Below are 15,561 nucleotides of genomic sequence, written 5' to 3'. Positions count from 1 at the left end.
CTCCAAACCCTAGTTCATCTCTTGTAACCAATCTACGTCTCGCGACTCCTATTGGTACTTGTAAGGTTGCTAGTAGTGTTGATTACTCTTTGTAGTTGATGCTAGTTGGATTATTTGGTGGAAGAGTTTGTGTTCAGATCCTTGATGCTACTCATTACACCTCTGATCATGAGTATGATTATGCTTTGTGAGTAGTTACTTTTGTTCCTCGGGACATGGGATAAATCATGCTAATAATAGTCATGTGAATTTGGTATTCGTTCGGTATTTTGATATGTTGTATGTTGTTTTTCCTCTAATGGTGTTATGTGAACGTCGACTACATAACACTTCACCATTATTTGGGCCTAGAGGAAGGCATTGGGAAGTAGTAAGTAGATGATGGGTTGCTAGAGTGACAGAAGCTTAAACCCTAGTTTATGTGTTACTTCGTAAGGGGCTGATTTGGATCCACTAGTTTAATGCTATGGTTATACTTTGTCTTAATTCTTCTTTCGTAGTTGCGGATGCTTGCGAGAGGGGTTAATCATAAGTGGGGTGCTTGTCCAAGTAAGGGAAGTACCCAAGCGTCTGTTCACCCACATATCAAACTATCAAAGTAACGAACGCGAATTATATGAACATGATGAAACTAGCATGACAGAAATTCCCGTGTGTCCCCGGGAGCATTTTTCCTCCTATAAGACTTTGTCCAGGCTTGTCCCTTGCCACTTTGCTGCACCGTTGCTACTTTTGTTACTTGTTGCTTGCTACGAATCATCTCACCACACAATCACGTGTTACCGACAATTTCAGTGCTTGCAGATTTTTCCTTGCTGAAAACCACTTGTCAGATCCTTCTTCTCCTCGTTGGGTTCGACACTCTTACTTATCGAAACGACTACGATTGATACCCTATACTTGTGGGTCATCACATCCGAGAGCGTAAAATCCTGCTCGTCCTCGAGTAGGTAAATGATAAAAACAGAATTTTTTATGTGGAATGCTACCTCACATGTTCATCATATTCTTTTTCTTTTTCGCATGGACATGTGAACTTGTATATGTTTCAAAATAATAGTCTATAATTTAACATGAAAATTTCAATACTCAAGCATATCAACAAGCAACCAAGTCTTTCAAAGTATCAATGCTAAAGAATGTAATCCCTAGCCCATCATGCTCCATCATTGATTCGTTCATGCATCACACCCAAATATTAGCTACATCTAATGCTCAAGTATGATAATGGTGTTCCTTAGTTGGTCCTTTATAACAAAAGATGGAGACTCAAATTCAAAAAAAATGCATAAAGTAGATAGATAGGACCTTCGCAGAGGGAATCAGGGATTTGTAAAGGTGCCACATCTCAATGTGAAAAATTTAGAGATAAAATATTTTGGGTAGTATGCTTTTCCTATCAATGAAAACGACTAAAAGTTTCCAATATCCTATGTGCTGAACAAATTATAGGCGGTTCCCAAACTGAAAATAAAGTTTATCCCTTTTTCTACCATTCTTTCACACTCCACGGCTAGCTACATCCACGGGTACCGTCCATACCAACACTTTCCAAGGAATTTATTATTTGACAACATAAAATAGATTTTCTTTGCATTTTGGGACTCGGCAACCCTATTACCGCCATACTCTCGTGCAATAACAAGTGAATATACACTCATCTTGAGAATAACCTATTTAACATGGAATATGCAGGCCACCCCTCGCCGCTTCATGAGCGGTACGACACAGAAAACAGAAATTTATTTTTAATATTAGAGTTGGCACTTGCAAATTTACTTACAATGGCGTTAAAATACCGCATATAGGTAGGTATGGTGAACTCATTTGGCACAACTTTAGGTTTAGGATTTGGATGCACAAGCAGTATTCCCATTTAGTACAAGTGAAGGCTAGCAAATAGATTGAGAAGTGTCCAACCAAGAAACGAAAATCATCATACCTGAATATTAAACATAACTAACACCAAATAATGCAACACAAGTAGGATGTAGTTTCATAGCATAATTATTGACTTCATGTGCATTCATAGGGAATCACAAACCTTAACACCAATATTCTAACTAAAGCATAATTACTCATCAACATAACTCACATATCACTATCTTCATATCGCAAAACTATTGCAAAGAATCAAGTTTAACATCCAATCATCATTATGAAAGTTTTTTTATATCTTCCCTGGATATCTATCACTTTGGGAGTAATTTCCTTTAAAGCAAATTGCCATTGCAAATAATAAGCTCTCAAACATATATAAGTGAAGAACGAGAGCACAAGTTTCTTTGAAATTTTCAACTCTCAAAATAATATAAGTGAAGCAAGAGAAGATTTCTTCAAAATTTCTACTAACTCTAAAAATAATCTAAGTGAAGTATGAGAGCAAATTTCTTCAAAATAACAGCACCACCATGCTCAAAAAGATATAAGTGAAGTGCTAGAGCAATTCCATGGCTCAAAAAAATTAAGTGAAGCATAAAGAGTGATTCTAACAAATCATAGCATAATTTGGCTCTCTCAAATAGGTGTGTCCAGCAAGGTTTATTATGAAAAACTAACCAACAAAGAAAGCAAAGGCACATACAATACAAGACGCTCCAATCAAAACTCATGATATGTGATGAATAAAAATATAGATCCACGTAAAATTACAGATAGTTGTAAGAAGAAAGAGGGGATGCCTTCCGGGGCATCCCCAGGCTTACTTGCTTGGTACTCCTTGGATATTACCTTGGGGTGCGATGGGGCATCCCCAAGCTTAGGCTTTTATCACTCCTTATTCCTTCATCCATCGTGATATCACTCAAAACTTGAAAACTTCAATCACACAAAACTCAACAAAATTTTCGTGAGATCCGTTAGTATAAGAAAACCAAACTTTACTTTAGGTACTATTGAAAACCTATTCCAATTTTGTTTTTGCATTATACTATTGAAAATTATTCCAATTTAGGTAGGCATGTATTCCATATATAGTCATACGTACTTTCCGTAAGAACTTGCATGACATATTTTGTCCTACCTCTCGTGGCAGCGGGGTCCTATTGGAAACTTAAGGATACTAAGGCCTCCTTTTAACGAAGAACCAGAACAAAGTATTAAGACACAGTGAATACATGAACTCTTCAAACTACGGCAATCACCAAAGAGAATCCCAATTATTGTCACCTTAGGGTATGTAGATCAAGACACGTAATAGGTGTATACAACTTGCAAGATAGGATCCAAATACTTTTCATATTCAGAGAGAACATAATAAGTTTAGATCTTAAATCATGGCACTTGAGCCCTAGAGACAAGCATTAGGCATAACAAAGTCATAGCAACATCAATCTCAGAACATGGTGGGTACTAGGGATCAAGCCCTATCAAACTTAACTCGATTACATGATCAATCTCATCCAAACCTCATCACCATCCAGCGAGCCTACTAAGAAATTACTCACACCCGGTGGTGAGCATCATGGAATTGTTGATGGAGAAGAGTTGATGATGACGACGGCGACGAATCCCCCTCTCCGGAGCCACACACGACTCCGGATCAGCCCTCCAGAGGAAGAACAGGAGGTGGTGGCGGCTCCGTCTCGTAAGACATGATGAAATCTTATTTCTGATTTTTTTTTCTCCGAGAATAGGAATTTATAGGACTGGAATTAGGGTAGGGGCACGTGGGCCCCACAAGCCATCAGGGCGCGGCTAGAAGGGTGGTCGCGCCCTGTTGACTTGTGGCCCACAGACAGGCCCCCTCCGGTGGTTCTTCACTCCATAATTCATCATATATTTCAGAAATAATTCGCAAAAAGTTTCGTCCAATTCCGAGAACTTTTATTTCGGCACAAAAATAACACCAAGGTAGTTATGCTGAAAATAGCGTTAGTCCGAGTTAGTTTCATTAAAATCATGCAAATTAGAGTCCAAACATGTGTGAAAAAATAGATACGTCGAAGACGCGTCAAACCTCACGCGTCCAAAGTCTCCGGCTTGCAGGACGAGTTCTTCTCCCCATCTATGTTCGGTCAACATGAGTTCAAGACCACCGTGGAGTCGGATACCCGCCACTAGGGGGGCGCTCAACATCCAACCCCTCGAGAATGCATATGTATCCTTGTGGGCCTTTCGGCACTGGTGCGTACAACGACGATGATGGAGATACCGCTGGCCTATGAAGCCATGCCTACGAGGTCATTATTCGGTACGTGGCCTAGTTTTTAGTTTTGTTTGGTTTAAGTCTAGGTTGAATTTGTTAGAAATTATGGGTCTGCGTGTAATATATGGAACTTACTTTAATTTTAGTTTTACTTGAGTTTCGTGTGTATTTGTGCTCGATCCATTTGAAACTTATCAGGCATCTCGCAGCTCCGATTCAATGACATGTGCCCCATTGAATATCCACGGACACGTTCGAATGTGTGTTCGTGAATATTTGATGATGTCCGTTTCACGATCCATGGAGATGCCCCTATCGTTTTTGTGAAGGTTGCAGCGTATGTAACCGAACACGTAGCCGTTGTAGCAAGTCTGGGCATATCCGGAAGTCTCTGTTGTTCTCATCATCGTGTAGAGGATGTATGTGTCTAACAGGAGACATGAGCCACAAAAGACAGAAATAAACTCTCCCGGCCGACTCCCTGTCTCAAGTCCTTATATCCGTATAGAGTATTACTAAATGAGCTCTTTTACCCAATGCGTACCGAATTTCGTGGCAGAAATCGGAGATACCGGAGCTCCGGCGTTCTCTACTAAAACGAGGAGTCCCTGTCCGGGTTTGCAGTGAGCACTTACCGTCCCGAGCGCCAGCGCGCGTGACACAATCCACAGTGACGTGCTGCTGCCGCTCCATCAGATCGAGCCATGGCGTCGTTTGCTCGTTACCTCCTCCTCATCCCCCTCGTCCTCGCGTCCACGGCATGCCATGCCAGGGACGCCGTCACGCCGGGCCGCCCGCTCTCCGCGAACCAGACGCTGCTCTCGGTCCCCGGCGGCAAATTCGTGCTCGGCTTCTTCACCCCGCCGGGCGCCAACAACACCTACGTCGGCGTCTGGTACGGCAAGGTCTCCGTCCGCACCGTGGTCTGGGTCGCCAACCGCGAGCACCCGATCCCCGGCGACGTTGCGAGCAACCACGGCGCCACGCTCTCCGTGTCCGCCACCGGCACGCTCGCCATTGCCACCGGCAACTCGACCGTCGTGTGGTCGGTGAAGCCGGCGTCAGCGCTGGCCAGCCCCGCGGCGCGGATCCTGGACAGCGGCAATCTGGTGCTGGCGGATGCAGGCGGCGGCGTGGCGTGGCAGGGGTTCGACTACCCGACCGACACGCTGCTCCCGGACATGAAGCTGGGGATCGACCTCGTGAAGGGGCGGAACCGGACGCTAACGGCGTGGAAGAGCCCGTCGGACCCCTCTCCGGGCCCCGTGGTCATGGCCATGGTCACGTCCGGCGACCCCCAGGTGTTCATCTGGAACGGCGACGACCTGGTCTGGCGCTCCGGCCCCTGGGACGGCGTCCAGTTCACCGGCGTGCCAGACACCGTCACCTACTCCGACTTCACCTTCAGCTTCATCAACAACGCCCAGGAGGTCACGTACAGCTTCCATGTAAGAAATCCATTGATCCTCATGCACGTACTACACACTTCTCACTGCTCTGACGGTGACGGGTAATATTAAAGGTGCACAACGAGTCTATCATATCGAGGCTGGGGCTGAACAGCACGGGGAACAACGGGCTGCTGCAGCGGTCGACGTGGGTGGAGGCGGCCGGGACGTGGAACCTCTACTGGTACGCGCCCAAGGACCAGTGCGACGCGGTGTCGCCGTGCGGGCCGAACGGCGTGTGCGACACCAACAACATGCCCGTCTGCTCCTGCCTGCGCGGCTTCGTCCCCAAGTCGCCGGCGGCCTGGGCGCTGCGGGACGGCCGCGACGGGTGCCTGCGGGCGACGCCGCTCGACTGCCGGAACGGCACCGACGGGTTCCTCACGCTCAGGCACGCCAAGGTGCCGGACACTGTGCGGAGCGCGGTGGACATGAGCCTCAGCCTGGAGCAATGCCGGCAGGCCTGCCTCCGGAACTGCTCCTGCACCGCCTACGCCAGCGGCAACGTCAGCGCCGACCGCCGCGCCGACGGCTCCGGCTGCGTCATGTGGAGCTCGGGGCTCACCGACCTGCGCGTCTACCCGGACTTCGGCCAGGAGCTCTTCGTCCGCCTCGCCGCCGCCGATCTAGGTACGCCATTATACTCTACCATGCATATACCGTGCACGTTCCTGCATGCCTACTTATCTAGTGTTTCAAAAACTCTTCTACTCCCTCCGTTTTTAAATATAAGTTTTTTTTAGAAATTTTATTAAAGGGCTACATCTGAAACAAAATGAATGAATCTACTCCCTCCGTCCGGAAATACTTGTCCTAAAAATGAATAAAATAGATGCATCTATAACTAAAATAAGTCTAGATACATGCATTTCTAGGACAAGTATCTTTAGACGGAGGAAGTATATTTTAAAATATGTCTATATACATCCGTATGTAGTCATTTTAGTGAAATCTCTTAAAAGACTTATATTTGAAAACAGAGGAAGTATATACGGCTGCGCGTCGTCTTCTTCCCAATCCCACTTACCAAAGCTGCAAATTCGAGCAATTTATACATATACCTATTGCGGAAAACATAGATGAGTCCACCCAGTCTTGTCAGGGGGATCATGTAGATGGCGAGAGCCACTGCAAAGTCTAATATTCAGTAAATCAGTGGAAGACATGCCAGGTAGCCATATTGTCTGCACCCCGTCTTTTCCCTTGCATTTCTCGCTATCATGAGGCCGATCTAGCGAGAAAAAGGAAACTCAAAGGAGGTGCTTAAGTTCGACAGGGACCAGACCACAGCCATTGTTCCATGAATCGGTCCCGGCCACCCTTCTTTAACCCGGAAAGCAGGGCCATACATACATGCATCCGAAAAAAGGCGCAAGCTTTGATCTGCACAGCGCGGCAAAAAAAGGCTCAATTATGCAAGCTGGTACGGTGGAACAGGCGCCTCCACGAAAATGTGACCTCCACGGCTCCACCGTGCATCTCACCTGACCTGACTGACACAGGGTCGAAAACTTCTAGTGGAATGTAGGGACGTACGTGCGCACCCTCGTGACACGTACAACATCATCGGCCGCTCACTTGCACTTCCGTTTCACAAGCTTCCGGTGTACTCCTACGTACGCAGCATATGCTCGGTAGTCGACAGGTTGATCCATTTCTCTTCGGTCAGAGGCATCGCGTCTGAATGCTTGCATGCTTGGGAAGCCGATTGGTGGTGATCGCTCTCGCCAAGGCATCTACGCCCCATGCAAATTGCTCCGAATTTGCCCGATTGGGATGGCAATCGATAGGGAATTGTTGGGGATTCGGCCACTCGTCTGGTTTGACTCCCCAACCCTCTATATCCTTCCTCAACGTCCGAACCGTCCACACGATCAGTACTCAACCCAAATAAAAAAATGAAATACTCATTTTCGTCCTAAACATTTGGACCGGCCAACGCTCGTCAAACTCAGTCCATCACGCGGAGCCCGCGTCAATCCTCCGCCCTCTCTCATCTCTCTCTCGCCCTCAATATAGATGGATAGTACACGCAGGGGAGGTGCCGTCTCGCGGCGGCGGCGGCGACAATTCCCTTGACAAACGAGGCGATCTCACACATGACGTGGTTGATGCTTGTCGCCGTGTGTTGGCCTTGGCGTCCACATAGCCACTGTGTGCTAGCCTTTTCGTGTGGAGCTCGCCATCACCACTGGTTGCACGTTGGAGGGCATGTAGCCGTGATGGTGTATGCTCTGACAGCTTCGCGCATAACCTGCTTGTCAAAATGCCATCAAGTGAAGAGGCTGATTTGAGGAGTTGTATGACAGCAAAAGTGGGGATCAAAACGGACACACCTACACATTGCCCGAAGCCGCCGCGGATGTTTGAGGAGCGAGATTTGTGCATCATAGATGTAGACACCCTAACATTGGCGACATTGGTCGATCGGTCTCTCAGGTCACGAGGGCATCAAGGTCGGCCGGATGCGGCGAGAATCACACCCGGTCCGTGAGGTTTCTGTTGAGCGAGGCCTCAACGGCGCAACGTGTACCCCCTTCGTTCAATGCTTTGATATGTTCTTTGTTTGATGCCACGATCGAAAGGAGGAAGAAGACGGGCATCGGGGCATGCGACGCGACGGGATTTCCTCTTTTCCCGAAAGGAATCGAATGCTCTTTTGTAATGTGGCCGTGTGGGGCTTGTCTGATTTTGATTTGGACGTCTCGTACTACCACCAGCACTACACTAGGGGAAGGACCAATGTTTGCATGCATGGCCTTCGTAGGCCACGAGAGGCACGTGCAACATGGCTGGAATTGTACCACCAGTCGGTAGGTGAAATTTCGCCAAGGAAGATAAAGCTCTAGTGATAAGATGCTCCCTGCCAACTGAAAGACGGACAGGATTATACAAACCTCTTCTCCCTCTTCTCTTCTTAAGAAAAGTGTTACGCAACCTCCACTATCTACTGCTTAAACCTTAGCACGGACTGCGCCGTGCCGTAGATTTGGTTGACAGTCAAGAAGCAACAAAGCTAGAACGCGAAATTAAATGGAAAATCTGGCATCGGATTTTTCAAGCATGATAAATTAAACGTTTTCTTTGCAGCGCCCTCCCGAATCAAGCCGTCGTCGGAAACGCTAAGCGGACCAACCGCGCCATCTCCGGCTACCCCGCTACCCTACCTGCATTATTACAATGGCAGCTACAGCAAATCTGTTGGAGATCAAATCACCATCACCATAACCATAGGAAGGCGTCCGACACCCAGCTTCCGTGAGACTGGTTATTAATCAGCAAAAACGTGGTCGCCGCAGCAGCCTTTTTTTGGTAGGACGGGGCCTCCACAACCACAGACCACAAAACGTGGTCGGGCTTAGTCGCTCGGCACCACTCAGCACATGCAGAGCCACAAAGCGTTTTAGGATCCAATAATAACCACAGTAGTAAGCCAGACAACCAAATCTCCCAAGGCGGCGGCAGCAGCCCGAACCCGGTCAGGCATCACTTTGTTTTATTCATTTGCAGTTGCAAACTGATCCGATGTGTGGCGTCAGAGCTCTTGGGGGGCATCTGAAGCTCGTACTCAGGGCTCAGCTGTAGAATTCCAGATGAATGTGTAGGCATACGCATCACCAAACTAACAGTTTAAGATTTATCACACAGGTGCAATAACAAGTAAATCCAAGAAGAACCACGTAATAATCGCGGTCGTCGCCTGCGTCTCCGTGCTGGCATTCCTTCTAGCACTCGCTGGTGTCTTCTTCTGGACAAGAGGGAAGAAGAAAGCAAGAAACACAGGTAGCATCCAGTAAACTTTTGACTGAATTAATTACATGGCTTTTCTGAGTGTTATCCTGACTTGTATGACTGTAGGATCGAGTAAGTGGAGCGGCGGTTCACGCAGTACTCCCCGCCAGTATGACGGAAGTAGTCACAACGATGACTTGGAACTGCCAATATTTGATTTGGGGACAATTGCAGCTGCCACTGATGGTTTCTCCATCGATAACAAGCTCGGCGAGGGTGGCTTTGGACCAGTATATAAGGTTAGCACTTTAGATGGCAAATCTACACAATATGCATGTGGATGAAAGTATGAAACAATGAGTAGCATCAAGAACAGTTTAATTCTCCCCTCGAAAAAAAAAAGAACACTTTAATTCCAATGGGAGAATGTGGCTCCAACTGTTGAAATAGAACTATTAGGTTTCTTATCAAGGTTATTACAGGATAAAGAATCATTTTAGATGAAGAAACAATTATGGCAATTTGAAAATCCTGATCTGCTGAAGTTTGAAAGTATCTCCTTCAAATTACAGGGTAAGCTTGAGGATGGACAGGAAATAGCTGTTAAGACACTTTCAAAAACATCGGTGCAGGGTCTCGATGAGTTCAAGAATGAGGTTATGTTAATAGCTAAACTCCAGCACCGGAATCTTGTCCGGCTTCTTGGCTATAGCATCAGTGGTCATGAAAGGCTACTTGTCTATGAATACATGGAAAATAAGAGCCTGGACTACTTCCTATTTGGTAACCTCTCAACCTTTCGCTTTCTGACCCCAAATATTGGCTGACAAAATTACGAGGAAAACATGTTTTTGGATATGTCAGCAGAAAAATCCAACAGTGTCCTACTTGATTGGCAAGTGCGATACTCAATCATAGAAGGTATCGCTCGAGGATTACTGTATCTCCACCAGGACTCGAGATACAGAATCATCCATAGAGACATGAAGGCAAGTAATGTTCTTTTAGACAAGGAGATGACTCCCAAAATTTCTGACTTTGGCATGGCAAGAATGTTTGGCAGTGAAGAGACAGAAATCAATACGTGTAAAGTCGTTGGCACATAGTAAGTACGATAACAGGGAAACCAATCTTCGATTATACAAATGAGTTTCCCAATATTAATCATATTGATGTGGCTATTCTGTAGTGGCTACATGGCTCCAGAGTATGCAATGGATGGAGTCTTCTCAGTCAAGTCAGATGTATTTAGTTTTGGAGTACTACTGCTGGAAATAATAAGTGGTAGAAGAAACAGAGGGGTGTATTCCTACTCAAATCACCTAAATCTTCTAGGACATGTAAGAACATTAGTCATCCAACACATTAAAGTTGTGTTTCTCAGTTCAATTTCAAAATAACTTCGTCAGGTTTTTCATTCTGCAGGCATGGAGCTTATGGAACGAAGGGAAAGGCGTAGATTTAGCGGATGAAACCATGAATGGCCAGTTCAACTCAGATCAAGTACTCAAATGCACCAGAGTGGGACTCCTGTGTGTGCAAGAGAACCCAGATGACCGTCCATTGATGTCTCAAGTGCTTATGATGTTAGCTGCTACAGATACTACCACATTGCCAACTCCTAAGCAGCCTGGTTTTGCAGCTAGAAGAATTCAAATGGAAACAGAGACGTCATCAAGTAAACCAGATAGCAGCGTATTCGGCAGTGCGACTGTTACCATAATTGAAGGTCGATAGGAAGCTAAGCTGCTTATTGAACTTACCAGGGGTTCTGTATTATAGAATGAGGATTAGTACATTACTGTTTTCTTATTGTTTGTGCATCTGAGCAAAAGGGGCTAATACTATTTTGAATAACATCACATACTAGAATGAAGATTGCTTCAGCTCAGCAGTCATTTTAAAACTGTGGTGGCCATTGTTGACAAGTAACAACAGAAACTAGGAAAGTTCTGTTATCTGGTAATATTTCGAAATCGCAAATCAGAATGAAGATTACGTCCGCTCGGCAGTTATTTTGAATAGCAGTAGTCATCATTGAAAGTAACAGAAAATAAAAAGGTTCTGCTATCAGGCAATATATTTCAAAGCAACTCACACCATTAATATTCCATGTCTTGAAGGTTTCAAACTATCAATTCCTAAGAATATTTTTCTTATCTTTACTTTATTTTTGGAATAAAAGAGATGAAGGTTTTTCTAGAACCATCGGCATACTGTTTAAGCTCGGTGGGAACCTGATTATTTTCCGCAGGATCTCTTGAATAAAATTAGGGAACAAAGTAAATAGAATAGACGAATTTAAATACAATTCCTATCTCCTATTGTAAATTCTCAAACAAATCACAGCTAAAGCAAAATTAGGCATCAGCACCTGTGCAATGTTGGATTAATAGACCTTGCAGTATATCAAGTTCCGACACAACATTGAGCACTCAAATAACTTTTAACAGTACATAAGTATGTACTTGAAATCATAAAGGTACATCTTACCATCTTATGTCCTGAAATCATGAACATCTAATATCCCAGAATAAGTTAACTTTAGATCAATAGGTCATGTCTTACTGGACTATGTTTGCCCATTTATCAGTTACTCTACAGCTACCCAAACATTGTCATGCAATAATCAGGAACAGTGAAGTAATACCTAAACAAAATGTAATCATCAACCATTTGTATACTTTGATCTAAGGGAAGAGGTTTTTGAAGTGTAAGATGATCATAACTTTGTATACTCTGATGTAACAGGGTATCCCCTTGCTCTACTTTGCAATCTGTGTCCTGGAGACTATAAGCTTAAACTGGGCCAAAAAGCCTTCTATCTAAATTAAAAAAATTGTATGGTCGCTATTAATTTAATCAGCTAATTATATATATTGTTAGGACATCAAATGGAAACCAAATGAGCCCCTTGGATTAGCACATGATGGACACAAATGCTAACTTTGACTTACTCTGCTAGCTATGGGAGGGGAGAAAGAAGGGGCCAAAAGAATGAAACTCACTACAACATTATTTACACCTAGCTAATTTGGTCATCTTCGGCCATTCAAGAAGCTCTGGTATTGAGTCCCATTCAAAGTATTAGAAACATCAGTCCAATTATCAATATGATCACGCAATCGTTTAGTGTGGATTTTCACATGCCGGCTGGATAGCTTTATCTTTGGCAATTTAAGAAAATCCAGCACATCTGTGAGCTTCTGCAAGAAAGCAAAATAGATGTTATCGAGAGAAATAAATGTTGATTAATTCCCAAACATGAATATAATGCCAGAGGGCTCACAGTGCGATTGCTGACCACATCCTCATAGTACAGAACAATACTCCGGATCTTCTTGAACCTCACTAAAGCATCAGCTGCCAACTTATCAGACCTCTTCAGTTCAGCAATCAGCGATTTTGTGTCTATTGTTGGCTTATACTGAGCAAGAACATCAGCCTGCAGAGAAGAAAAATGGAGGATTTTTTTTATTCTGCGGCACATCCACAATAGTACAGAAGATAAAGAAGTTAAAGGTACGCTAAAATGTAGTGGAATCGCCCTTGCTTTGTGATAACAAAAGTTGCATACATAAATTAAAATTTATCACTGTGGGCTGTGAGAAAAAACAAGGAAAAAAGGTGAACCTGGCCTCTGTGATGCACGTGAGCTTTGTGAGTTCCATTTAGTTGCTTCGTATTTCTATCATAATCATTTGCCAATATAGAGACATAACGCTGCAGAAGGTTCCTTCTTAAAAGGAAAATTACAGACACACCCCTTCGGTTGAAGTATTCAACTACCTCTTGATGATGTTTCATTAGACCCTGTAATTTCATAAAACAATCATATCAAAAGAAGTAAACCAGACGGGCTAAGATTATTGGAAAAGAGACGCCACATTAAATAATTATAGTACTGAAAATAATTCTTTTTTTACGAGATTACTGAAAATAATTCTTATGAGCAAATCAAAGGCAAAACCGATTTACAGCAAACCTCAAAGACAAAACTTCAAAGAGAACATTGAGATAAATTATCATATTTCTTCGAGTGAAAATGTATAACCAGGGGTTTTATCCCCCCTCCCCGGTTAGCATGTTCTTTTTCTAGTGCACAGCTTGTTATGTGAAGATTGTATTGTGCATCTTGAGCATATAGTTTGTACACTCTTTATACACCATATAAATAGAAAAATTATACACAAGGGCCTCCCCTACAGTTTTTGGTAAAAAATGAATATCGACAAAATGAATGGGGAAATGTATTTTGTGGTCCCCTTTATGGAATTAACACTTTTAATAGGTAGATCATCTAAACAAGGCTGATAATTCAGACATTCAAATTTAGAAATGGGGAAAAGTATTGCAATGGAAAAGTAAAAAAAGGTTTCAATTGGCTGCCCTTATCATTATGATAGATAAGGTATTTTAGCAGGTTATTTCCATAAAGTCATGGTAGCGTTAACGCTTGCTGGCAAGCTGATTTCCATGTTATTAAAATGTTTTGAAGAGAATGTTTCCAACAGTCATGGGGCAGCGCATCAACTGCAACTACATTGCATTCGTTACTTCTCGAAAATCTTAACATAGTGTATGATATTGCTGCAGTCTTCCAAAAGCTGACCGACCATTCTTCACGGTGATCTCGCCAAAGTTAAGGGCAGCAGGCAAGTCATTGTCACACAGCTATTTACAGAACATATAATTCAGCGACAAAATGATGTACTTCAAAATTTCATTCGATGAGCATGTCTATTTATTTTCACCATAGTGGAATAACTAATCAAACAGTAAAACCATGGCAAAAGGTTACCTGATTGAGCATCCATTTCAAGCCCACAGCAGCCGTGCACTCATTTTTAGCGGCACTGCTGAACCAGTCGAGATTGTACAATTTATCCAGTGTCTGTGTGATGGCTGTGACATTGCTACGCCTATCTTTGACAGAGAAGATCTCTCCGTTGGAGCTAATATTCTCGTGGCTGTTCAACAAGGTTTCAAACCATCCACTTCCCGACCTCTGCATCGACAAGATAGCAAAGAATCTAACTGGTGTGCATGCACATTCTTTCCTAGCAAAGAAACAAACAAAAGAGCAAGTTACTCACCAGCAGCCTTATAAAACGTAAAATCAGATGCCCAGGTGTGTCTATCTCCATACCTACTGTAAGTATTGGGTGTGGGAAAGTGCAGGTAGGGGATCTCGGTCTGTGGAAATCCGGGGAGGTGACAAGGTTGCTCCCTTTCTTTCTCTATCATGTTGGTCTGCCTGAGCCCGAACAGCATCCCATTTTGCTTGAGAGACAAGGAGAATATGTATACGCCCACAAGGGTGGCCAGGGCCAAGATGGCAACCCATGACGCGAGCGGATACCTCCTTGTAGGCTTCGTGCTTGCGCTGGTCGTATCCTGCATTTGGAAGAGTTAATTGCAGGAGACGGAGGATAAAAGTCACATAATCTTGATTCATGGCGGATTAGAAAGAAGAAGAAACGAGGCGTAAATGAGCTGAACCGAAAACGGTTTGGGGATATGCTCACAACAATCGATGGACGATAGATACTGGCAGAAAAGAGGGGGTGGAAGGAATTGGATTAGGCTGACCTTGGCGGCGCCGGAATCCTCCACGGGCAGCGCCACGGAGCTATCGTGCTCTCTTCCTACCCCCTCCATCGGGCAGTGGCATCAAACATCAAGAACGCGCCGGCGGCTCCAGAACCAACAGAAGAGCCCACCCAATCTCGGCGGAGCCTCCCAGGCCAGGCCAACCAAGGCCGGAGAAATCGGGCTTGGTTGAAGGGGGGAGGGGGGCGGAGAGAGAGAAGGGGAGAAGAGGCGGCACGGCGGTCGGGTGGGTTATGAGGAGGAGGAGGAGGGGGAGGCGGCGGGGTGTTCGCATCTGGAGGAGAGAAAGGAGGAGGGGTTAGGCACCGTACCGGTGGAAGAGAGAGGAGGAGGAGGAGGGGGCGGAGCCGGGAGCGAGCGCCTAGTGCGTGTCCATTCTGGGGTTGTGTTATGGTCCCGGTTTGCTTTGTCTAATCTCGCGCCCCAACGCGAGGGGAGAGGTTTGGGTCGGCCGTTGCCGCTCCCTCGGGGAAGGGAAGGGAAGGGAAGGGAAAGGAATCGGATGCATGGCCGGTGAGAGGAGAACCGAGGAGGAGTAGAGGGGAAAAGTCGAAAATTCAGAGTGCTCTACATCGTGTCCATCCACCAGCGGGCTGACCATAACAGAGACTATCATATACT

The 15,561-nt window shown here is 44.9% G+C and overlaps 2 protein-coding genes across 3 annotated transcripts; one reads left to right on the top strand and one right to left on the bottom strand.

The window, feature by feature from the left end:
* The first annotated feature begins 4,657 nt into the window (after positions 1 to 4,657).
* LOC123444587 (receptor-like serine/threonine-protein kinase SD1-8) lies at positions 4,658 to 11,233 on the top strand. Of its 2 annotated transcripts, none has more exons than XM_045121366.1 (8): positions 4,658 to 5,595; positions 5,670 to 6,225; positions 9,244 to 9,378; positions 9,454 to 9,626; positions 9,900 to 10,110; positions 10,195 to 10,432; positions 10,517 to 10,667; positions 10,753 to 11,233. In XM_045121366.1, the coding sequence occupies exons 1-8, from the start codon at positions 4,852 to 4,854 to the stop codon at positions 11,062 to 11,064; spliced, it is 2,520 nt and encodes an 839-aa protein (XP_044977301.1). In that variant the 5' UTR covers positions 4,658 to 4,851; the 3' UTR covers positions 11,065 to 11,233. The 2 variants fall into 2 exon arrangements, with proteins under 2 accessions (XP_044977301.1, XP_044977300.1); XM_045121365.1 differs by having other exon boundaries at positions 10,192 to 10,432.
* Positions 11,234 to 12,157: 924 nt separating this feature from the next.
* On the bottom strand, positions 12,158 to 15,338 carry LOC123444588 (nodulation protein H-like). Its single transcript, XM_045121367.1, has 6 exons — positions 14,920 to 15,338; positions 14,477 to 14,724; positions 14,129 to 14,387; positions 12,961 to 13,140; positions 12,617 to 12,772; positions 12,158 to 12,533 (listed from the first exon to the last, which is right to left on the bottom strand). Exons 1-6 carry the CDS (start codon positions 14,986 to 14,988, stop codon positions 12,366 to 12,368), a joined length of 1,080 nt encoding a protein of 359 aa, XP_044977302.1. The 5' UTR covers positions 14,989 to 15,338; the 3' UTR covers positions 12,158 to 12,365.
* Between the last annotated feature and the right edge of the window lie 223 nt (positions 15,339 to 15,561).

This window comes from Hordeum vulgare, chromosome 3H, assembly GCF_904849725.1.
Source record: "Hordeum vulgare subsp. vulgare chromosome 3H, MorexV3_pseudomolecules_assembly, whole genome shotgun sequence".
Taxonomy (NCBI): Eukaryota; Viridiplantae; Streptophyta; class Magnoliopsida; order Poales; family Poaceae; genus Hordeum; species Hordeum vulgare.
This window is presented reverse-complemented; position numbering and strand designations above follow the sequence as displayed.